The sequence below is a fragment of the Talaromyces amestolkiae genome (assembly GCF_001896365.1).
Source record: "Talaromyces amestolkiae strain CIB chromosome Unknown scaffold13.1, whole genome shotgun sequence".
Classification (NCBI taxonomy): Eukaryota; Fungi; Ascomycota; class Eurotiomycetes; order Eurotiales; family Trichocomaceae; genus Talaromyces; species Talaromyces amestolkiae.
Window position 1 is genome coordinate 2,400 of NW_024468049.1, and position 23,056 is coordinate 25,455.

Consider the following 23,056-nt stretch of genomic DNA (forward strand, 5'->3'; position numbering starts at 1 on the left):
CTGGCTGTAGACGCTTGCATTAAATTATTGGAACATAGCTTCTACCATAGTGCTGGCATTCGCATGCTATTCAATGAAAGCTGCCGTGGATCGAATAACCTTTCCATTTCCCCGTGGGGCGATGGAGAACCCCGCTTGGCAAGCCGGTTGAAGACGCTGGTCCTTTCTACATAAGCCAGCCGCCTCCCGTTGTTCCAGGCCAAGTTGTCCTTTTCCCCATCCATAAAGGCCTTTCATCAGACATCATACCAAAGAAAAAGCATGCCTTTGCAGGGATCGGATCGTGACCTCAAACGACGTCGAATCGCGATCGCGTGCAATGAGTGTCGCGACCGGAAGAGAAAATGCGACGGGGTCAGACCTGTCTGCGGCTCCTGTGCCAAACGATCTTCTCCAGACTGCGTCTGGGAAGAGGGCAGGAGTGCCAAGGGGTGGAGTAACAGGTAATGATCACTCTTGAGTCTAGCGGGGTAGCCACTCACACGTCTTCTCCAGTTACGTGGAGTCACTGAGATGTCGAATTCAAGAACTAGAGAACAGTCGCCAGGCCATTGCTGACACACCTAGTGTCGCCATCTCATCTACCAAATCGGCTAATCAGGACGACCCTGAAATTACACCTGAAGTCTCGGCCCTAGGATTCGTAGAAGAAGAAAGTGACGGGTCCGGAGTTCCTACGCATCATCAACAGTTTGTACCGTCTGAAGCGGTTGATATTTCGAAGGCAAACAGCCATGTCTTGAGCACAAATAAAACTACCTACGTGTCGGCTGCCATGGGATTCCAGGACGCCAAGGGGCCAGCGTCGTTGGACAATCGTACCCCTATGGAAGGCTATGAGGGTGATGATGAGTCTGCAATTGATGCAATGGGTGTTTTTGGGTCCGTCGGCCGTCGAGAGAGCCAGGGGCCTGACTTCTTTGGCCCTTCTAGCACCCTTAGCTTTCTTTGCCAGGCCCGTCGGGCCATGAGTCGAAGCGAGGTTTCCCCGAACTGCGATCGGCAGAAGAATGCCATGCTAGACTTCTTCCAGGATGAAGCTATCTCTGTAGGAGAGAAATCTCGTTCTCCATCATTCGAAGCGTCCAAGAACAGATTCAGCCTCGCCGGACATCGGCTCATCATTCCACCAAGAAACCAGGCTGATGCGTTGCTCGAAAGTTACTGGATCAAATTTCATTCTCTGTATCCGTTCCTGCACCGTCAATCATTTACCAAAAAGTATCTCACTCTCTGGACACCTTCTTTTACTTACCATTCCGCGCAGATACCTCAATCGCAACGGGATAGAGGTTTTTACGATGGTCTGGACGACATACTATTTCATTGTTTGCTCAATTTAGTTTTTGCGCTGGGATCTCAGTTTGACACCATAGGGGAGGGCGGCGATCGAAGTGAGCTTGGATCGGCCTTCTTTGGGCGAGCTAAAGCTCTCATAGACTTTGATATGCTTGCCCAAGGAAATATATATCTGGTCCAGATACTCATTCTCATGGGTCAATATCTTCAGAGCACGGACATGACGAGTGCGTGCTGGAACATAGTGGGCCTCGCTATTCGCGTTGCGCAAGGGATTGGCCTTCATCACGAACCGGAATACTGCGATCAGGGATGCTGTTCCAAAGGCAACCTGAACCAAGTGGAGACTGAGATGCGAAGACGAGCTTGGACTGGATGCATGATTCTTGACAGGTATGTCATTTGTAACGGAGAGTTTGATATTGTTACAAGGAAGATTATTCTGAGATAAACTGTCTAAACCCGATTTCTAGAGTCTTATCTATGACTTACGGGCGACCTCTGATGATCCAGCCTGTTGTGTCTAAAGGAAGTGCTGCCCCATCGGCGATAGATGATGAGTTTTTGAGCCAGGACCCCACAACACCCGCAGCACAACCCCAAGATGTTCCCAGCTTGACAGAATGCTACGTCCAATCTATCAAATTGCAGAATATTATTGGTGAAGTTCTATGGACCTTATACTACGGGAGTGGTAACAAGGGAAACGGAAAGCTTGACATCAATATTAATCTCATTGGAGCGTCCATGGGAAACGACAAGCTCAAAAGTGGTGATATACAAATTTTGCTCAATATCGACAAGTCACTGTGTGCCTGGAGCCAAAACTTGCCCGCTTGGCTGAAACCCCAGAATTACAATCCAAGGACCTTGGCGAACGAGTCGTTCGGGCGCAGAACCGCTAAATTTTACAGACAAGCAACCATTCTACATGCAAGGTGAGCAGTTAATGTTCCCTGAATTATGCACCTATGAAGCTTTCGGATCGTTATGGATAAGTTATTTGCAGGTATCTCCATGTGCGGTTGATCATGTTCCGGCCGGTATTATCGGCGCTCCTCCATTTGAGTAGTGGCGGCCCACACTCCGAACCAGACAATTCGATGGAGTCGGTGATGCACCAAAGTATGCTGGAGCAAGGTGTCAACCTGTGTGTTTCGTCAGCTTGTGACCTTGTCGAACTGATCACTGATAACCTTGAAATCTATAATGATATCCTTCCGCCACCATGGCACAATGTTTTCTGTATGTGTTCCACATCACCGTTGATCACCACGTGCTCATCCACAAACGTGCTAGATATACATAGTTGCGCTATTGTCTTTCTTATCTGTCGTTTGTGTTGCCTCGATCGAATTGAACGTAAGGGCACGCTCGTCGCAAGCTGGAATAAATGCTTGGAGTTCTTTCGCGCCTACAGATTACAAAGCCGATCTGCAAGGAGATGTTTAAGGCTGTTCGAGGCCGTTCAAGCAAAGATTTTTCCCTCGCAAACCGGTAAGCATTTTGTATGTCCAACAATGGGACTGAGTCTATTTATTTAAACCCTGATCTAGATGAGCATCCGGCCAATCATTCTGGGCCGACTCTCGACAACGTTTCTGCTAGGCACGATGTGCCAGCAAATTTGAACTGGGGCCAAAATTCACCACTACTGCACGAGAATTCCCAAAAGTCCTTTGACAATGCCATATTTTCCGATGAAGGGACTGCAAATTGGATAAATGATCCTTCCGAGATAAATTGGCTCTCGGTATTCCCATTTGTTGAGGGCTTTAAGGATGGTGTTCCGTTTTAAGCCAAATTTGTGTGAAGTCTGCATCATCGTCAGGTACTATTTCTTTCAGTTGTAACCTACTTTTTACATGTCTAATACTACAAAGCTGGGCATGGACAACTATACGTATAGCGACCCAACAACGTTGTAGCAATATATGCTTTGATCAATCTTAACATTACAGCAGCTACTGATAACATGAGCAAAGACTACTCATCCTCACCGAAATTTGCTCAAAGTATTATGAGAGAAAATGGTATAGACTCAACATTAGATTAAAATTAATAATGACCACTACTAACTGGAGCTTCCACCAGTTGAAGAATTATTATGGCTCGTCTGCCTTGCTGCGCACTCTACGATATTAGAGAATTTGCGGGAGACCCTTGCTACTACTCATCGTTTCGAGAAGTTGGTAACTAAAAATGGTTGACCACAAGCTCCATATGGTGTTATTTCAGTCTAGGAAACAGGGCCAAAGCATTCTCGCGATTGATTTTCGCCAGAAGGCTTGCATCCTCAAACTGGTAGGCATCCTGTCGCGATGTATGGAAGTTGACGATATCATTGTTGGCGTAGGGCGTGTCGCTGCCATAGAGAAGGTGGCCCGGCTTTGCGAATTTCTCCATAATCCGCAGCACATTCTCCGAACCAGCCACGGCAGTGTCATAGTAAAAGTTGCGGGCATCCTCCCAGAATTCATCTAGCTCCTCTTTTGTATTGGTAAGGATGCTGGCTGGGCGACTGAGGAGGAACGGAAGAGTGCCACCGGCATGAGACAAGATGATTTTGCAATTGGGATTGTTGCGAACCGTCTTGTTGTACAGCATATCGAGTGCGGTCTGCGTTGTCTCGAACGGGTATCGAATAACGGGCTGAGGCAGGTCACTGACCCGGCTGATATCCACTGGGTGGGTAGGATGCACAAAGACAACTGCCGAGCGGCGATTTAGCTCCGCCCAGATATCCTTGAAGTCAGGGTGGCCAAGGTAGTGGTTATCCTCGCCATATCGGGTAAAGAGAACAACACCATCTGCCTTGAGCACGTCGTAGGCATAGTCGAGCTCAGCCAGGGCTAGGTCTTTATTCAAGATGTTTGGTAGCGCCGCCAGGAAACCATATCCTTTGGGATTCTCGTCGCGCAGTTTGGCGACATACTCATTGGCCTTGCGTGCAAGATCCGCAGAAGCCTGAGGACTCTTGAGAATACAGGCACCAGGCGCCGTTAAAGACAGGATGCTGGTTGTGATACCAAACTTCTGGTTCACCTTTGCATCAAGCTCTGGGGTCCAGTCAGGGATAAACCAACCAGACGGATCGCCACCCGAGCTTTGGACGGCTGATGCATATTTGTTAGACATTAAAATGGTAAAGGATACATGAGACGCTGACCTTTACGGTAAAAGTCCGGAACGAAGTGATGGTGGACGTCGATTCTGTTGGGAGGCATCTTGTTTAATAGCGAGACTTGAAATAACAATGTCGATAATTAGAAGGACTTCTATTCCTGAATGTTTTAGTGGGCACCGCAGCTGGCTTATCCAAGGCAATGATTCTAGTTTATTTATAGTACTTCCCTTGAGTTTGCGGTCGTAGCCCATAAAGAGCCTGGGATCATGCATTATCATGCCAATTGGGCGTTCCCCGTTACTCCGCAATCAAATCAGGCGGAGAGCAAAACAGTATCTGGGGAAATTTTCCCGGCAGGTATGGAAACGCTTCCGCAATTGCTCTTTAACCAGGTCTCTGGCTTAATCTTTAGGCTTCAGGCTATCTTCATTGAATTCTCACCCAAAACTGGGGAACAAAACGTGGGGAGGGTGCGCACGGGTTCACATCCGCAAGTGCACAACGGGTATCTGGGGAGCCTCACGAATTCCGGATCACCTCCCGCGCGTCGAGGGCAAATAGAAATAATTCGCTGGCTTGAGTGGACCTTTGCATTTATAAGTGAATTGACTATATGATCTCTAAATTCTTCATACACCAAAACTTCAGGTACACCGAGAGACCGTTTGACATGAATGACTTAGACCACTCCTCCGCTAGCGTCTACGATGTCATAATTGTAGGCGCTGGAATTTCCGGAATCAATACTGCTCATCACATCCAGCGTAAGCTTCCTAATCTCACCTATTGCATTCTCGAGGGCCGGAGCAATATCGGAGGCACATGGGACCTGTTTCGCTACCCTGGTATTCGCTCCGACACAGACCTCCACACTTTCGGCTTTGGTTGGAATCCGTGGAGTGAAAACCGGGCCATTGCAGATGGCGGGTCCATAGCTTCTTACCTCCATGAGTCTGCCAAAATTGAGGGCATCGACCGACACATCCTACTACGACACCGTGTTGATTCCGCAAATTGGTCTTCCACCCTGCGGTTGTGGGAGCTGCATGTTGAGATAGAGGCCAGTCACCGGGTCCAGCTCCAAGCTCGATTCCTCGTTTTGGGAACAGGTTACTACGATTATAGCAAAGGTCTTGAGCCCGAGATCCCCGGCTTGTGTAGTTTCGAGGGCGCGATTGCACATCCACAATTCTGGCCGGATGACCTCGACTATGTTGACAAGCGGGTCGTGATCATTGGTAGTGGAGCAACTGCCATCACGCTTCTGCCCAACATTGCAGCAAAGGCTTCCCATGTTACGATGGTACAGCGCAGTCCCACGTATATCATGTCCATAGATAACACGACTGATCGTTCTTGGAGACACAAGTTCCTGCCCCAGAACTGGTCTTTCAAAATTGATCGATGGATTTTCATGTGGACTATAATCATCTTATACAAAATCTGTCGGTTGTTCCCCGAGCGATCCAGAAAGGTCCTGCAAGGAGCTGTGGAAAAACAGCTTCCAGACCACACACCTGTTGATCCGCATTTTACGCCACATTATAAACCCTGGGATCAGCGTCTCTGCTTTGCACCGAATGGTGACTTCTTCGAAAGTCTGCGAATAGGGAAGGCTCGTGTGGAAACTGGCCATATCAAGTGCGTGAAGGCGAACGGTGTCATACTAGAGTCAGGAAACTGGCTGGATGCCGATATCATTGTCCCTGCTACAGGATTGAAACTTGCCATTGGCGGGCGCATCAGTATCAATGTTGATAACAAACCCATCGACCTAGCGGACCGCTTTGCCTGGCATGCTGCACTCCTAGAAGACGTACCAAACCTAGCACTCATTATTGGGTATATCAACGCCTCTTGGACACTCGGTGCTGAGACTACCGCCCATCTCCTGTGCAGACTCTTGCAACATATGAAGAAGAAGGGCTACGACACAGTAGTCCCCCGCGTGCCGGCTGGATCTCCCATCCAACCGCGACGTTTGTGGAACCTAGACGCGACCTATGTCAAGAAGGCCACTAGCAGCATGCCTCGATGCGGGGACATTGGGCCGTGGAAAGGGCGGGTAAACTATATTGTGGATCTTTGGAAGGCCAAGTACGGAAGTATCACCAAGGACTTGGAATTTCACGCTGTGTCCAAGGCAGAGTAGCCGCCAAAGTAATCACGCACGTAAACAGATATCGTCGTTCAAACTTGTAGAATATTACTACGAACTTTTCGGTTTTTCTGTATTCATATTTAAGTCGTGTCCTCCCCGTCAGGTTGATAGTTGCTGTCCATACAGGATTGCCTCTTGGAACGCTCTATCCATGCACAAGGACAGTTAGAAAGTCTGACCGCGATATGAATAAGTGGCCTCCATTTGGAAAATCCAATATTCCTAAATATAGCCGAAATCGTCTTTGTTCATGGCTCAGGCATCATCACTTTGTCCATCCTTGAACCGATGGCTTGAAGATGCTTTCGAAGCCTTGTCGGGGTTTCAAACTTGAGAAACCACATGGTATATCGACCTTGACGAGTTAGTTGTATTACTTGCAGCTAAAATACATCTCGTGTCAGTAGTGAGCTATGTATTGTCATATGAGCAATAGGAGTATATCATTATTCTCGAAAATGTATGTTCAAATTTCGAAAGGATTTATATTCATCAGATTTATAATTTGTAGCTCGCATAATTATCATTGTCCCCAGTATGTTTTATATTTGTTGTGTAATCTGCCCATGTTCTGACGGCCTGATAGTCAATAGCTCGAATTGTCCGCTGCCTCATGTCCTAAGTTTTTCCTTACGGACACTCAGTTTCGTTTACCCTATTATTTTTCACTGTATGCAAATCCGGCGCCATCATCTGCCTCCAACTTCCCTTTTCTCTCCATTGTTCTAGCAATAGAGGCTCTGTTTTCTCAAAAGTAATGCTCACGGCCTGGAAGTCCCTTTTGGAATGTCCACCTTTGCGTAGCTGACCGTACACCTCGTTTTTTTGGCCACCATAGCCGTGAAAATACTCTCCTCATCCTCGGGGAACCAGTTCGTAACCAAATAAAGAGTCATACCATCCTCACCACCAAGTGTACAAGCTGTAGCATGGCCATTGACGTTGATCTCATGGGTCACAATACCCTGCTGATCGAGGCGGATGAATTTCTCGAGGCCCAGCAAGCTGAGCCACATTCCTCCTTCCGCATCCATGCATCCGCCATCTATGCCAATCAGACCATGTGATGTTATTCCTGTCTGTCCGGTCGGCGAGACAGCTGCAGGCGACCACACTTTCTGGCGATTCGACAGTCTTCCATCTGCTCCAATATCCCACTTTAGCAGGCCGTACCCGAATGTCTCAGCACAGTAAATTGAATTCCCGTCATTGCTGATGAACAAAGCATTTGGGAAAATAATATTCTCGTCTGCCACATACACCGAGCCATCCGTCTCGACGATCAGCAGTCGACCTGGTCGCGGCTGCTCGCCGTGCAAGACTCGTGCGCCCGTGTCATCTAAATACACACGGCCATTGGTGTCGATCGCCATATCACCGCAGTACCCAGTCATGACGTTGGAAAGGTCGGAATATAGGGTGGTAGTACCGGTTGAGTCGCGTCGATATAACTTGGCGTCGAACATTGAAGACCAGATGAGAGACCCGTCAGGCGCAAAGCACATGCCATTCGGTTGATTTTCGGCCACAAACAGCTTCTTTTTCTCGCCTGAAGAAGGATTGATAGTGTAGATTGCGCGGCCGGTCATGTCGCTAATGTATATCAAGCCGTTTCTGTATCGGGGCGATTCGCCGAAGAGGAGGCCGTCGGCAATAGGCTCGTGAGCAAGCTCCTTCGGGCCAGCCATTTGGTCGGGTGAAGTCAAAAAAATGCGTCGAGAATAACAAGTGGGGTATAAGAGCCTATACTGGCCAGAATTCCTTCAATAAGAAGCAGCTCTTTGCCATCCATGGCTTGGTTCTAGGTCTGAAACTTAAGTATTGTTTTTCGAACAAATAAAACTGGGACCGTACACTCTTCTCCACAATTTTATTGCGGGGAGTGATCCGGAGGCTCGAAAGGCTCGGATGTAGGAACGACGCTTGGTGTATCCTGAAGTGACTTTATTGGGCAGTTGAGCAGAGGATATTATCCCCGGACGAACGAAGTGGACTTGCGAACCGGTGAATTTCCAGCTTTCCTCCAGTATGCCCCGGATGTAAATACCGCACACTCTGTGTTATGGTTATCATAACCAGTATGTACTTGAATCGAACTTCCAATCATGAAACCATTCCGTTTCAACTCTCTTCGGTTTTTCAGGCCTAAAATCAACCGGTAAAATATGGAAGGACCGAAGAATATTCACACGCAGGCATATGTTGTTGACCACAAAGGGGCTCCATTTATCCTTCGAGAGGTGATTCTGGACGAGGTCCGGTCCGATGAGGTGTTGATTGAGATGAGATATACTGGTCTGTGCCACACGGTGTGTCGTTATACTAAGATCCGCATAGTTTCAATATCTCTTCTGACGACGATGTAGGATCTTGTGGTGCCAAAAGGGGGTATGCCCATTGGTGACTATCCCGTCGTACTTGGCCATGAGGGTCTCGGTGTTGTGCGATGGATCGGCTCCGCTGTGGCGGATAAGTCGCTCACACTCGGGGATACTGTGATTCTGTCATTCCACACTTGTCAGAATTGTAAGAGTTGCAAAGCCTCCCAGTGCGGTGGCTGCCCTGATATGACAAATATCAATTTCCTTAGCACTGCTCGCAAGGGCCCTGGCCAAAAATCACCTATATCCTTGCCTGATGGGAGGAGTGTGCACGGACAGTTTTTTGGGCAGTCGTCACTCAGCAAATTGGCCGTTGTCACCGAGAAATGCCTGATCAAGCTTGATGCACACCCGGAAGAGCTGAAGTACTTAGCACCAATGGGGTGCGGGTATCTAACGGGTGCGGCAACAGTCATCAACGTGCTTCAGCCGCAGGCCGAGGACAGCGTTGTGGTACTTGGGCTGGGTGCAGTCGGCTGTGCGGCAATACTGGCTGCAAAGGCTCTTGGAGTGAAGCACATTGTGGCTCTTGATATCCTTGACACAAAGCTGAACTTGGCATTTTCTCTTGGGGCCACAAATACAGTCAACACCTCTACGCAGCCCGACCTCGAAGGGAGTCTCCGGGCAATCCTACCTAATGGTGCTGACAAGATCATTGATACGACAGGATCGGCAGGKTTGTTGGAAACCGCCATTCAGTGTCTAGGTCATGGCGGAACACTGGCACTGGTAGGTGTGCCGCCAGCGAATGCGACATTGAATATTAATGCATTAGACCTGTTGTTGTCTTGCAAACGTGTAACCGGTGTTATTGAAGGGCTTTGTGACCCTAAGAAGGTATAGACATTTTATCATACCTGACCAAGGGAGCAAGACCTTCTGACTGATCACCCTACAGTTCGTCCCTCAAATCTTCCGACTTTTTCGAGATGGCCAATTTCCCATTGATCGCCTCGCAAAAGTGTACCCGGCCATCCAAATAGGTCAAGCAATCAATGATCTGCAATTTGGACTTGTTAGTGGCTATAATGTGGAAGCACCATTAGGAAAACTGATTACTGATGCGTCCAATAGGTTGTAAAGCCCATACTAGAGTGGGATGATATCGTGTGATTCGACAGTGATGCGGAAAATAAGCCCGTTCTAATTTATATACATGGTATCTGCTAGATTTGCATGTATGTGCGTCGTCCGCTCCATTGCTTCCGTTTGGGCACACGAGATCTATGGGTGTTTGGGTGGTGTTCGCAAATTGCTCACAAAGAATGGAATGGAAATTGTAGCGGGACTACTGCATCTGTGGCAAGAGACGTAATCTAAATTAAGCAACTATATATCTCTGAATGGTTATACCTTTGTCACTATGCCTAAGCCTTTCATTAGCTGTGTTCCTAAGTCATACGGCTTCTGGAAATGAACGTTTGGCATTGGGACATTCGCTAGGCACCTTTCCAGGAGTGCAGATTCATCAGATAATCGTGCACCTGGTTGCCGATCAATCCGGAAGACCGCAATGTCACTCTGTCGACGAGTCTGTCCATTTTGAAAGCTACAGTAGGACTGATGATATCATCTTTTTGACTGTGTTAAGACGGAAAAGAATCTGTCTTAAGTGGGCTATCACGAAAGGTGAAAAAACATCTTAAGTTCTAATTAAAAACCTGATTTGGAGCTAGATGGAATTGTGAATGAACGTAAGGACATTTAATGGGTCCATCTAAAAATCACCTTTGATTGTAAAAAGGTGAGAATAAAACGTTTAATCTGAATGCCCTAGGTAAAGGTTCACGATACATTCGTGGATTTCGCTATTACGAGATAACCACTAGCATTAGGGACAAGTAGATGTATGACAACGAAAAATGTTTTCTCGGGATCATCCCTTAATGCAATCCTTGATACACTTTCGCTTCGACGTCCGTCCATAGCTGAATACTCTTTGGATCGGCAAAAGGAAGGACCTGCGATGCAACAATGCCTGCAACCCCGGTTTCACGATCACACCACCAGAAGATATTAGACAGGCCTGACCAGTGAGCTGTCATATCGGAGCGCCCAGTCAAGCCCGGTGAGATCATAAATGTAATACCCCATCCTTGAGGGGAGGAGGCCGGACAAAGGGGATAAAGCTGTTTAACAGGATAGACCAAGTCTTGCTTGACGGCAGGTAGATGTCTTCGCGCAAAGTCTGGATGTTGGGGAAGTTGGTTTGTAAACATTTCTCTGACTGTCGCTGGCAAAAGAATTGTCCTCCCAGTCTCAGATGACGTGCCGTCATTGAGCAGTGCCGAGAGAAGCTCTGTCAAAATCGAATATCAATACAAGGACGGATTAGTATGGTGGTCAATCATGGGTACAATCATACTGCTATATTCCCGAATGCTTCCAAATAAGCCCGCCCCGCCACTATGGAATGCATCCGTGGTGGATTTGTGACTCAACGGCCGGTTCAAAGGATAATCTCGGCGAGACAGCTGTCCATTTGCATCACGCTGCCACAGGCCGATAAGCCGTTCTTCCATATGTGATGATGGAAACATTGAAACATCCTTGATGTTCAACGGCGATAAAATATATCGTTGCATGTAGTCATTCAGCTTCAAGTGCGTCACTCGTTCAATTATTATGCCGGCCCAGTCAATGTTGATCTGTTTCACTTTAACACAAATATGACATGACTTTTGCATTAGAGTTTGATGATGTAAACGAACTTACACCGTATTCAAATCGTTCTCCAGGCTGATTCACGAGTGGCTGAAGGAAATCATCAAGCCTTCCAGAAAACTCGTCATAGACAGGCCGGTGAGGAAATTTTCGACCAGCGTAGGTCCGAAGCTTCGCATTCAAGAATGAATAACCAAATCCGGCTTAATTCAATAGACGATTGTCAATGCCGGTGTTCCCATGTGCAAAAGAAATAGGTGAAATTTTCTATCATAAATGCAATGAACTTACCGGTATGAGTCAAAAGCATTCTGAGCGTGATCCGCTTCTTTTTGTCGACTAACGATCCATCTTCCCGCAAGACTTTGACATCGCCTAGCTCTGGACATATTTTTTCCACTTGATCGCTGTCATCGAGCCTAAGATTCCCCTGCTCGACGAGCTGCATACACGCAATCCCAGTGACCAGTTTAGTACAGGAAGCAAGCCAGTAGATACCATCAAAGCCCGTTGTAGAGCGTGAAGTTGTCTCAGTATGGTTTCCCTTTTCTTGATGTCTCCCTAGGTCCTCCATCATTCTTGAATGCACAAAGAGTTCAGTTGGTGAGTTGTTACCCTTGCCAACCACAACGACGCTAGCACAAGGTAGGCAAGCGTGTTCATTTGTGCAGGCATCATCTATCAGCTTCCGGATTTCTGTGGTCACTTCAGGAGAGAGTGCGATGGCCATGTTAAATTCGTTTTCATTCCATTGTTACAACCAATCAAAGGTTCCAGGGCCTTGGAGTTTTATTGGGGCCCGGCCCATACTTGTGCCTCTCAAAACCGATGCTTGAAGCGGATCAGTTTCCGCGGTATTTTCATCTCCCGCCAGTTGAAAAGACTAGGCCTGGTACGGGGCATATTCAGTACTATATTTGATATCCTGACATTATTGATGGGCTGCTTCGCTTCCAGCAGATACCTTTCAATGGATTTAGTTCCGCAACCAAAGTCGGATGCGGCATCCGTTAGGGGTCGAGCTAGCGTATCTTGTTTCACTGAGCCTGCTTACTAAGATCATCTTTATCCCCGGAACGTACCTATAGGCTGCCGTAGAACCGCGGCCAATACACGAGCAGCCGGGTGCGCTAACATTTGGAAGTTCAGGCGGTTCTGCCAAAACGGTCAACATCTAACCCAATGACGTGAAACACCAAATAAAGGTAATATTGGCCTCCTGTATGTGCATCGTATATACTGGAGAAACACGTCCATTGAGCATATCGCTGTCCCTTCCCACGACTTCTAATGAAGAATATGTGCGAGCCATTTCATTACGACAGGCTATCTGGAAAAAGAAAGGAAAGACTGCTCTTCCTAAAATCATTCACTCGTATCACAAATGGAACGATCGCAACTTCGAGTTTCGCAGTTCTATCAGCTAAATATTCCGCATGAGAAACTATATTCGCAGTGCCTTGAGCGGAAAAATAGCATCGATATCCCAAGGCGGCATACCTACCGTATTGTATCATTGCCAAAACGAAAACCGACAGTATCATCTGAAAGCCAAGTATTCTGCTAAGAGTAGTATGGGTTGTCTAACTCTTGTTGTTAAAAGTTTTCCAATCTACTTGCTCGCTTTTGAAGATGAGCAGAGCAACTGTAATAAAATCTACATTTACGCGTATACTTGCCGCTTTTCTTTAGTGGCTTTTGTCTCTAGTGAATTATCTTTGGTAGTTCTTCTTAGGATCTACCTAAATATGGAAGAGGGTTCTCGTTCGATTGGACTGTACCGGAGCGCTATCTATGGAGCTTTAGCTACCATAGGGATTCGAAGCTGCGCGTGCCTTTATGAGAATTATTTGTTCTCATCGTTATGGAATACGACAGTAGATAAGCTACTTCAGAAAGCATCATAAATCAACCGTAAAGTCAATGAAATATATGTTTTCAAAGGTCCATTTTTGATAATAGAAGTTTTGTTGGGAATACTACACGAGACAAGGTAGATTTCATTTCTCTGATATGGAAATCACATCTAAACTACTTCATATACCAACAATATTGACAACAATGATGTTATATACCCGAGTATGAATAACAGGGGGACTGGGCCTCTTTATGAAACAAGGAATGTCCTTTCCTTCGAGTAGACACACATGAAAGCTTTTACGTTTCCTTCTGATAAGTCATTCGAAAAATTCTAAATATCTCTCTCTGCTGCAATAATCTTACGAACAGCAATCAAATCGGGAGGGCACATAGTTTCCAAAACACTAGTCGAACCATCCGCTACAACCTCTGCATGTCCCGGTCCGTACACCCCCAAAGCCACCCCACCATGATATTTCCCTTGCTCGATGAGCTCCTTCATTCTCTTGGCAATTTCGTTTGGCTCGATTAGAGTTGGGCCTTCGTCAATGCGATTCAATTTCCCCCCCTGTGTGGTCATCAAAGGCGTACGAACAGGTCTGAAAAGAGGAAAGAAAGTCATGCGTTAACATAGTCCAGCATATTGTGATCGACATGAAGTAGGTAGTTGCTTGCTGTATTCCTTACCCTGGACATATTCCCACTACCTTCACTTCTGCCTCCTCTTCCGCTGCTGCTAAGCTCTTGATGAATCCAATGGTACCATGTTTACCCGCACTGTACAATGCCGTTGAAAAGTGTCCATGCAGGCCAGCAATTGACGAGGTTATTATGACAACGCCTTTCTTTTTTTTCCTAAGGAGGGCCCGAATCGCGAGGCGAGTGAGCTTGATGGGATGATAAAAGTTGATATCCAATGCACTGTATCGTTCGTCTTCATTGTCATCCCAAAAGCTATTCTTTTCCTATGTATCCGCTATCATTAGAGGGTTGGCTCTTTACGTATGGGAAAGGAAGATGCCTGGCTTACCGTCTCCGGAACCCCAGCATTTGCTACATAAATGTCTGGAACGTCCCCGAACTCCTTTTCGGACAAATGAATGATCGCTAACAGTTCTTCCCACCTGCTCACATCGCATTTTATGAAGCGAMCCCTATCATGATCCTTCGCCAGCCGAGTGGAATCAGCCGTCGGTCTCAGATCGGCGATAATCACTTTCGCATTGGACTCAAGAGCTAACTCTGCGAGAGCGAAGCCAATCCCTACTCGAGGAATTCCACCTGTTAGTCGATGATTTCATTGCCAAAAAAAACAAAAACAGCGTGACTGGAAACATACCGGATGCGCCACCGGTAATGACTAAGATCTTTTCGGAGAGTGAGAAGTCACCAAACATACTGATTTATGCAAAACCAGATGATGTGGTATTATTTATTTCACCCTGATTGCTCCTGTGAAAGAGGTATAGAGACGGGGCGAGACGGCGTTCATCGGCCTTTAATACATAGTTCGGCAATGTCTTCCGCAGATTGCAGGATCTTCCCGGCCTACTTTGGGGTAACAATGGTACCTTCCAATTATGATTCCCCACAATGATTCACCACTTACTCCAGAAAATGCACAGACAATAGCCAGGGCCAATCTGTCACAGACTCTATTGTTCTTCACGTATGGCCTAATGCCATCGAAACCAACGGCATGTAGCCGGATGTATATCCGCTGAAAGCCAACAAAGGATGCGGTGCATGCTATCGTCGTTGACTCCTGTTGGATCTAAGTGAATTTCCGCTAAGTTGGATAACAGTACCTCTTTTTTACGAATCCAACTTGCATAATACTAGGCAGAATCTTGTACCAATCAGGAAAGGCATTTGGTTATAGCAGTTAATACCATCGAACTGCAATTTAGTGACTACGTTACATTGATGTAGGCGCTCGACAGCACCGGTTTACGACAAGTTGCTAGAATATAAACACCGGAACTCATAACTACAGATACATTAATATGACCCAAAAAGGTCGAATGAAAATAAAAAATATATTATTCAATTTAGCAGATAAGAGGCGATAAAATGATGTAATTTCCAATGTCCAAAGCCCCAGGAAAGGATAGCAAACATTGCAGAAATACGTTGATAGGCAATGTTTCAATGCGTACTTTCAAGATTAGACTCGAGCTTTCCGTGCCGCTTAGAACCCATTGTTCCTGAGAAAGGTCTGCATTTGTGCGTAAGCCTCATTAGCAGTATAATGGAAGTTTATTCCATGTCCTGTTCCAGGCACGATGTACCAGCTAGAAGAGTTACGTGCAACCGGGAAAAGTTCACCCTGGACGGAAGACACCAAGTTCTGCGGGTAGAAACAATTTCCTTGGCAGTCCGGCACGTCATTCTCTCCAACAACTACATCAATAGCGCCGGTAAACTTCGGTGCGACTGAAGGAGAACGTGAACTGATGAGCTCGCCGACAGTGAGAGTCTGCTTCGTCAAATCCGCTAGGTTCAAAAGTGCTGGATCAAAACTCGGCGCCCGAAAGAACAAGAACTGGATGCCCTGGATATGGCTAGTGACTAAGTACCCATTTGAAAGACCTGTAAAGCGAGTAGGCAGGACTTCAGAAGCAATTGCCAAGTCCTGGCTGGAGAAGGCAATAGGCATTCCGGTCACAGATGTTGTAAAGCCCGTCAAGATTACGGCATCAAAATCCTGCGGATACTTTTCTGTAACCGCCTGAGTCTGGATACTTCCATAAGAATGGCCGACGCCAATCACATGTTTGAAACTATGGCCCGCGATAGCCCCTGTGCGGAGAAGCTGAACAATGCTGTGGAGGATTTCCACTTGTAGCGGTAGTTGTACAACCTGGATTGGATCTGGGTGATCAGAGAGACCTGTTCCAAGACGATCAAAGAAGAAAGTTGTATAACCCTGTTTGGCAACGTAGTCAACATAGGAGTAGTCTGGCACTAAGTTCCAGTAGGATCTATCGCAGCCGATGCCATGTGTGAGCAGCTGAATAGTTGTTGTGTCAATTTTGCCATTCGGAAAACAGAGCTGTGAGTAGATTCCATAGGTTCCGCTGACTTCAGTTGGGGGACCGCCATAATTTTCTGCATATGTTGAATTGCTTTGGAAGATTTCAAGTATAAGCTCAGTCACGACAGACGAATTCGCCGGCATTTCGACATTAAGGTGTTGATTCGTGGCGGATGCATTCACGTCAAGAATCCCTGAAATACATGTCGCATGACCGCCCACTGAAGTAACTATCCTTGGATTCCGGAAGCCTTTCATGTAGAGAGCTGGGTTCTCTGCAAATCCGGACTGGTTTTGGGTAGTATCTGATCGAACTAGCGATGCTGTGAATGCTGGTGCTACGAACGCTAGCGCGGCTGCGGATGCCATCAAACGCATTGTGGCGGTTGGAGATGTATGCTTTTGAAGAGAGATTTGGAGTCTTGAAAAGAGTAATACTAGAGAATATAGAAAATGTCCTCATTCAATGTGGGCATATAATGCCTTTATATATCTTACGGTAACTACAACAATAATTAAACCACACTTCCGAGTTAAGGGAAGATGGGGATTTCCACGTAATCGTCGCCCTGGAAGAGTTGCTTTCGGCTGGTGGACCAAGAATTCATCAAGTACTGATTATGAAATACGCTGTGGGTACAGAAGCCTGATACAGAATACACTAAAAGTACAACCATATTATAAATGTAGCAGACTACTAGCAATTTACTTGGATTTATGTGTGAAGGCTTAGTACATGAATCAATCGCCACAACATTAGTAATTATCTTAGTGTTTTAAGCGACTACTTCAGCCGAGTAGATGAACCGGTATTGCGAGCCGCTTATAATACGTTCACTCGGACAACTAGGAGCGTATTATATAATATAGCTAGCTACCTAAGCAAGCCAACTATGTCGCAATCATTTCAGTTGCCCGGAAATATCTTTTCTCCTACTAGCTACGCGGAAGGGATAATCGATTAAGCGGCAAAACTACAGTCCTAAAGAGTAGCGAGATTTACATCAGCACAGATTTCCAAGGCCGTTGCATCCGAATACGCTTGTTTCAGCGATTTTCAACGTCAAATACGCCTGTCATAACTGTGCCCCTAATAGGATGGATACAATGAGTTATAATGCTTTATTTTATTTGAAGCTACTATTATACTCATACCAGCACTAAGTCAGAAACATTACCTCGAGATGTCCGAATACGCTTTTCTTTCTAATCGTCAACCTTAAATACGTTACATTATCTACAGCTGCAACGCCCCACCAGAGTAAAGACTTTGAACATTAACGCACTGTGTTCTTTTACTGCCTCGCTTTAAGTCAGGTAGTGTCCGAAACGTGGTAGGACTGTAATTCTCCATTAAACGATAAAGGTATTGTTCGAGCTTGAATACTCCTCCTTTCTTGGTCACCCCGTTCCAAAGGCATCTGCTCGTCTCGACTACGACAGGAAACTCTTGCTTTAGAAATAAAACACATAAGCGGCCACGGACGACTAAGAGTAATCACGGCAAATGCTGTATCGGGGAAACACGTGCTAATATATGATACTTCGAAAATTGTCCATCTACGACAGGAATTAGCGCGCATTCGAATGATGTCAGGGTACTTCTATTGTCGGGCTGAAATCTGCATGAAGGCCGACAGAGTCGAATTAAATCTATTCTACGGTGCAGGCCAGCAATGAATGCACTATAAGAGTCTATTGATTGAACAGTATCCTTATCCAGCCGCGATCCTCTCGAAAACACAACGAGGCAAGGATCATCCCCATATTAAAGTATAGTCGGAGAATCATGAAGGCAATCAAAGTAATCGGTTGTGGAGCAGCGGCAATTCAGGAGGTACCGGTGCCTAGGCTGCGGGATAACTATGTTCTGTGCAAAGTCAACCGTTTTACACTCAACTCTACTGACTGGTACGTCGTATTTAGTAATTCCACAAATAACCGGGCTGATGGCTCGATAATCGTGGGAAGCACATGGATCTCCCTCTTACGCCTGATGCTACCTCAGGCTGCGACTTTGCCGGGGTGGTTGAAGAGGTCGGATCAGCCGTTCGCAAGGATTGGCAAAGAGGATATCGGATTGCGGCTTTTATCGTAGCTGCAATGGCGCTCAGCTTGAGGATTGGATAATTTTATCCAGGAGCATATATAGTAGATGCGCAGTTGCTAGGTGGTGGGGTCTGATGTTGGATTTGATATTGACGTTCTGACACTTATTATATCTCTTTATACTGTATAGATTTTTATAGTAGTGCTCAGTTGGAAAGTTATAATTATAAAAAGATAGTCTATTGTAGATAGCTCTTAGGGTTTAGGGTTCAGATATCCTATCACGACATCACAAAGAACTGAACCAGGCTTGCGAGACGTACAACCTAAAACTACACTTCGGTTTTCCAGAAATTTCGACCCCGCTGCAAATTCCCACCTCTATTAGAGGTTTGAATATGCTGTTTTGTATTTCTGTTAAAATTTACTCTAGCAATCAGTAATTGCTAACAATCTGGTTAGAAGCAATGCTGCTAATACCTTTGTAACCTTGCTCTTTAAAATCTTTTCTAGCCTCTCGTGCGAGATCAGTTGTACTCCTAACCACTCGTTATCCGTCTCTTCGAACGCCACCTTACACCTGCCACCCCAGATTTCTCCAGCCATCAGAGTCGTAACAGCCGCCATAGTCAGCTCCCCTCTCTGCAGCATATCCATCCCCTGCTTGAACTTGACTTCTGCGTCCTCTTCATTGACTGTCCAATCATCAGGATTCGGATCGTACTTTCTCACAATATCAAAAGTGCCATTTTGTGTGATGGTCATGGCATGGACTTGAACACAATGATCAAAGACCCGTTCAGGCTGTTGGAGGACGCCAGCGACAGCTTTGGCAGCAGTACGAAATTCCGAAACGCTGAAGGGGATATCACCTTCATTGATAATATCAATCTTGCGCTTGTCCAGCTCGATGAGAAACGGCAGGTCATATATGTATTCTAGAAACCCACCGCAAGCGACAATAGTCCACTCTATATCGGCAGACCTTGCGCGAAGGTAATCCTCAATTTCCTTTACATCTGTATACGGTGGTAGCGCTCGCACTTCGGTACTCTTGAGACTCATGGCATAGTCAGCCGGGATGAAGTGCTTGACTCCGGCTGCAATAGAGGCGTTAATGAGCGGCTTCTGGCTTGCGATTGCTGTACCGGCAACCGCAGAAACTACGGCATCATGGCCCTGCAAGGCTTCTCGAAGAGACTCTTCCGAAGCATAGTTCACTTCATAGACTGGGACGCCATCGGACACACCCATTATCGTGGATGCCGACCGTGTCAGGACTGTAGGCTTGAAACCGGCCATAAGAACCTCATCTAGAACCACCGAACCGAATCGGCCTTTCTACTGACGAGTTAGCCTCTGCTTAATTTATAGAAGCCCAACACTCACTCCAGCCAGCGCCACTCTGGTGATCATTTTGCAAAATGATTCAGATGAGTACTTATTACAATCCTCCTCAACATAAAACTAGCTATAGCACATGTACATACTCTGTAGGGAGTTGAATATTTATATACGTACTACTCGAGTGAAACCGTTTAGTCTTGCTTGTACTAAAATCTCACGTCTTTGAAGTCGGCTTTGAAAGACACAGAAAATCGATGATGCATGTGGGCTTTTCAGCCGAGGGCCGTGGAATTGAACTACTTACTCTATCCAGAAATGGCCCCAGTGGATATCGCGCCTTGACCCGAGGGCATACGGCGAAATCCGTACGGATACTCGAGTAAGGGGCAAAGCCAAGCATAAATGATTGTAACAACCTCCAGTTCGGTAAGATATAGATCAATGTCAAGTCTAGGTAGTGATGCCTCTATCGATCAGTAAAGCAACTCACCACCATTTCCGGTCGCTTAGTTGTCGTCCGACGGAGCACAGAAAGAGAGGTGGGGCTTGGGAAGAGGCAAAAAAAGCTTCAGAAGTTTTAGCGGTACCTACGAATAGATATCTACAAGTGTATTAGCGCACAGATTAGGAGTCAAAAAACTCAGTGAGTTGTTGCTTTATTTCGACAGTTGTGGTCCCCGATATTTCAGCTTCTTAAATCACGGACAGAGGTTGCCGGTGTAAAACACGTATGACAATAACGTTAGTTTCCGGCTACATGAATCGATCTAAGATCTCACTACCGGTCTTCATTGAATATGCAATGAGACTTCATAATCTTTGACTTAGTAAAGCCCAGCAGTTAATCCGAAAGGCAACTGATCTTTCAAAGGGTTATCGTTTCCGTGTAGCCTACAAACTTAGTACAACTCACTTCTTTCTACGATAGTCGATCTTACAGCTGTCAGAATGGCAGGCTTTTCTTTGGCAGTGTAATTAAGATTTGTTGTCTTCCTGGTCTAGGGAACGGTACTTATTCGGTGGCAATATTTTAGGATCACCGCCGTGGCCTACTCTTTGATCAGGTACAATGCTTTATTATGCCTTAAGACCCAAACAGATACTATAGTAACCTGGTTTTTATCCATAGCCTTCTAACTAAGGAACCAGTCCAGTACATAAACCAGGTGGGATTTTGCTCCAACTATCGCCCGACCAAGCATGGCTATTTAAAATGCAATGCTTGTTTCCTTACAGGCAGATGTAGCTCTAAATCTACGGTGAAAATCCATTCTTATTTTTACACCACCTGTTCGCAAATTTAATGCGCGTTGGGAACAAATATTAGTAGCAACAACAATATGACCTAACTATATGATATGGCATATCAGTTATCCCTAAAAGGCGAATTTTGTCATTTCCTAGTTCTACTGCTCACCTCGAAGGCTAGATGGCAAGATGGACAATTACACTACTTGATAGACATTGTGAGCAGATACAGGGATATATAAGTAAAGATTTCACCTATAAATGGCCTTATTTCCCCTGATATGAGCAAATCTCACAGTTTCACTTAGTAGAAAAAGAGTCAATTTACCTATTTCAAGAACAAAATGCGTGATTTTCCATGATTTCCGACTTGATCTGAACCTGGAATGCGTAGTTTGCGAAATTCGACTTAAGTGGTGGAGGAATTTCTGAGAGCTAGGAAGACTACTTACACACTTTTTTTACGTAATTTATTTTGTTCATCTGTGAACGTAATGTTCTTTGAATTAAATTATAATTTTCTGCCGCACCACACTCAAGAGGAATAAAATATCTCTCAGAGAATTATCTGAAGATGAAGAAGTATAGAAAAACCAGCTAAGAGTAATTGGTTAGCTTCAATACCAGATTTATCTTCAGGCTTGTTGGAAAGATGGGATTTTTAAACGAGAAAGGTCCTTATATCTCAAAGGTAACGAAAGGTCTGCATTTAGATGCTTGCTTGTCGCCTGGAGAATAAACGAGACCAGGTATTCGAGACTCTTCGAGTCCGTAGGAATGAAATGTGCTCCATGGTGCTGAAATGTCCACGCTTTATCCGGTCCTCCCGTAGCCCTTATCAATGCCATTGTCTGGAGACTATCTACCACACTATCATATTGCCCTATGAAGTGGCAAAACGGCGTCGCAATACAAGGATTCTTGTAAAAGCCATCATACTTCGCACTCTCAGCTATTGCACCTCCAAAAGTGATACCGAATTTGAATGGTGGGTGATCGAGATTTTCGAACATCGAAGGAAACGGAATAGAAGAAGGTAGGTTCAACTTGGCGATATCGAAAGCCTGTTTCCTAAATTGTCCTTCGAGTATAGAAGCCACCATACTGCAGATAGCACTACCTTGTGAAAAGCCCATGATTCCATCAAACGGGCCTTCAGTTTTCAAGATATGAGCTATAAGCTGGAAGGTATCATATAAACCATTGGGCGGGTCATAATGGTAGTACATAGAAAACCAAGCGTATGCTTCTAGACCTTCAGTATCACCGTTCAATGTTTGTCCATCGTACGGCTTCCCAAGAAATTGGTTTGGTAACAAAGGTACGGGACCCGTGGGAAATATCATAGAAGTATCTGGAAAAACAATTTCCAGAAAATGATGTAACTTTCGTGTCTTTATTCTCATTGTGTCTCCGTTTTGGGCGTATCCATGGAGCATCAGTATTTTAAGACCCATTGGTAGTCTTTCTGGTATCCGTTCGGCTCGTAGCGGTTCTCAATAATGGTTTTATGTCTATCACAGATACTTTTCTGTCGTTAAATGAGAATGATGCCCGAAAATACGTCAGGTCGAAGCAAAAAGTAATATGACCGCGTACGAGATATTGAGTAAAAAAGAGAAATAAGAATATACAAGTGATGTTGGTTCTATTTGGGGAATATACAAATACAAGACATACAAATAGCGTAATATCGAGTCGTCTTTATCATCCTTTGAGAATAATGATTCATATTCGTGCTTACGCAATATATCTGAAGGCTCCATAGTCCCCATCTCAGTGAGAAGTATTAACGGATCTATATTCACTTTTAGTGACTCCGTCGTTGTAGATGTGGGCTCATAGAGCTGAAAAGAAGACCGGAACGGATGTTCCGGCAG

General features: G+C 45.6%; 8 protein-coding genes across 8 annotated transcripts; 3 read left to right on the forward strand and 5 right to left on the reverse strand.

Moving 5' to 3' along the window:
* Nucleotides 1-261: 261 nt before the first annotated feature.
* On the forward strand, nucleotides 262-3,097 carry BHQ10_006692 (uncharacterized protein; the record flags this gene model as incomplete). The annotated part of the gene is made up of 8 exons (XM_040879306.1): nucleotides 262-443; nucleotides 496-1,292; nucleotides 1,344-1,692; nucleotides 1,773-2,237; nucleotides 2,309-2,544; nucleotides 2,609-2,661; nucleotides 2,720-2,796; nucleotides 2,908-3,097. 8 exons carry the CDS (start codon nucleotides 262-264, stop codon nucleotides 3,095-3,097), a joined length of 2,349 nt encoding a protein of 782 aa, XP_040735196.1.
* A 431-nt stretch (nucleotides 3,098-3,528) lies between these two features.
* On the reverse strand, nucleotides 3,529-4,526 carry BHQ10_006693 (uncharacterized protein; the record flags this gene model as incomplete). Its single annotated transcript, XM_040879307.1, has 2 exons — nucleotides 3,529-4,415; nucleotides 4,469-4,526. 2 exons carry the CDS (start codon nucleotides 4,524-4,526, stop codon nucleotides 3,529-3,531), a joined length of 945 nt encoding a protein of 314 aa, XP_040735197.1.
* Nucleotides 4,527-5,039: 513 nt separating this feature from the next.
* On the forward strand, nucleotides 5,040-6,578 carry BHQ10_006694 (uncharacterized protein; the record flags this gene model as incomplete). Its single annotated transcript, XM_040879308.1, has 1 exon — nucleotides 5,040-6,578. The coding sequence occupies one exon, from the start codon at nucleotides 5,040-5,042 to the stop codon at nucleotides 6,576-6,578; it is 1,539 nt and encodes a 512-aa protein (XP_040735198.1).
* Nucleotides 6,579-7,348: 770 nt separating this feature from the next.
* On the reverse strand, nucleotides 7,349-8,275 carry BHQ10_006695 (uncharacterized protein; the record flags this gene model as incomplete). The annotated part of the gene is made up of 1 exon (XM_040879309.1): nucleotides 7,349-8,275. The coding sequence occupies one exon, from the start codon at nucleotides 8,273-8,275 to the stop codon at nucleotides 7,349-7,351; it is 927 nt and encodes a 308-aa protein (XP_040735199.1).
* Nucleotides 8,276-8,752: 477 nt separating this feature from the next.
* BHQ10_006696 (uncharacterized protein) lies at nucleotides 8,753-10,084 on the forward strand (the record flags this gene model as incomplete). Its single annotated transcript, XM_040879310.1, has 4 exons — nucleotides 8,753-8,896; nucleotides 8,954-9,808; nucleotides 9,870-9,986; nucleotides 10,046-10,084. The coding sequence occupies 4 exons, from the start codon at nucleotides 8,753-8,755 to the stop codon at nucleotides 10,082-10,084; spliced, it is 1,155 nt and encodes a 384-aa protein (XP_040735200.1).
* Nucleotides 10,085-10,854: 770 nt separating this feature from the next.
* Nucleotides 10,855-14,892, reverse strand: BHQ10_006697 (uncharacterized protein; the record flags this gene model as incomplete). Its single annotated transcript, XM_040879311.1, has 10 exons — nucleotides 10,855-11,270; nucleotides 11,337-11,619; nucleotides 11,687-11,838; nucleotides 11,927-12,270; nucleotides 12,600-12,657; nucleotides 12,718-12,790; nucleotides 13,863-14,094; nucleotides 14,183-14,460; nucleotides 14,526-14,776; nucleotides 14,835-14,892. 10 exons carry the CDS (start codon nucleotides 14,890-14,892, stop codon nucleotides 10,855-10,857), a joined length of 2,145 nt encoding a protein of 714 aa, XP_040735201.1.
* A 794-nt stretch (nucleotides 14,893-15,686) lies between these two features.
* BHQ10_006698 (uncharacterized protein) lies at nucleotides 15,687-16,910 on the reverse strand (the record flags this gene model as incomplete). Its single annotated transcript, XM_040879312.1, has 1 exon — nucleotides 15,687-16,910. The coding sequence occupies one exon, from the start codon at nucleotides 16,908-16,910 to the stop codon at nucleotides 15,687-15,689; it is 1,224 nt and encodes a 407-aa protein (XP_040735202.1).
* A 2,100-nt stretch (nucleotides 16,911-19,010) lies between these two features.
* Nucleotides 19,011-19,997, reverse strand: BHQ10_006699 (uncharacterized protein; the record flags this gene model as incomplete). The annotated part of the gene is made up of 2 exons (XM_040879313.1): nucleotides 19,011-19,922; nucleotides 19,971-19,997. 2 exons carry the CDS (start codon nucleotides 19,995-19,997, stop codon nucleotides 19,011-19,013), a joined length of 939 nt encoding a protein of 312 aa, XP_040735203.1.
* Between the last annotated feature and the right edge of the window lie 3,059 nt (nucleotides 19,998-23,056).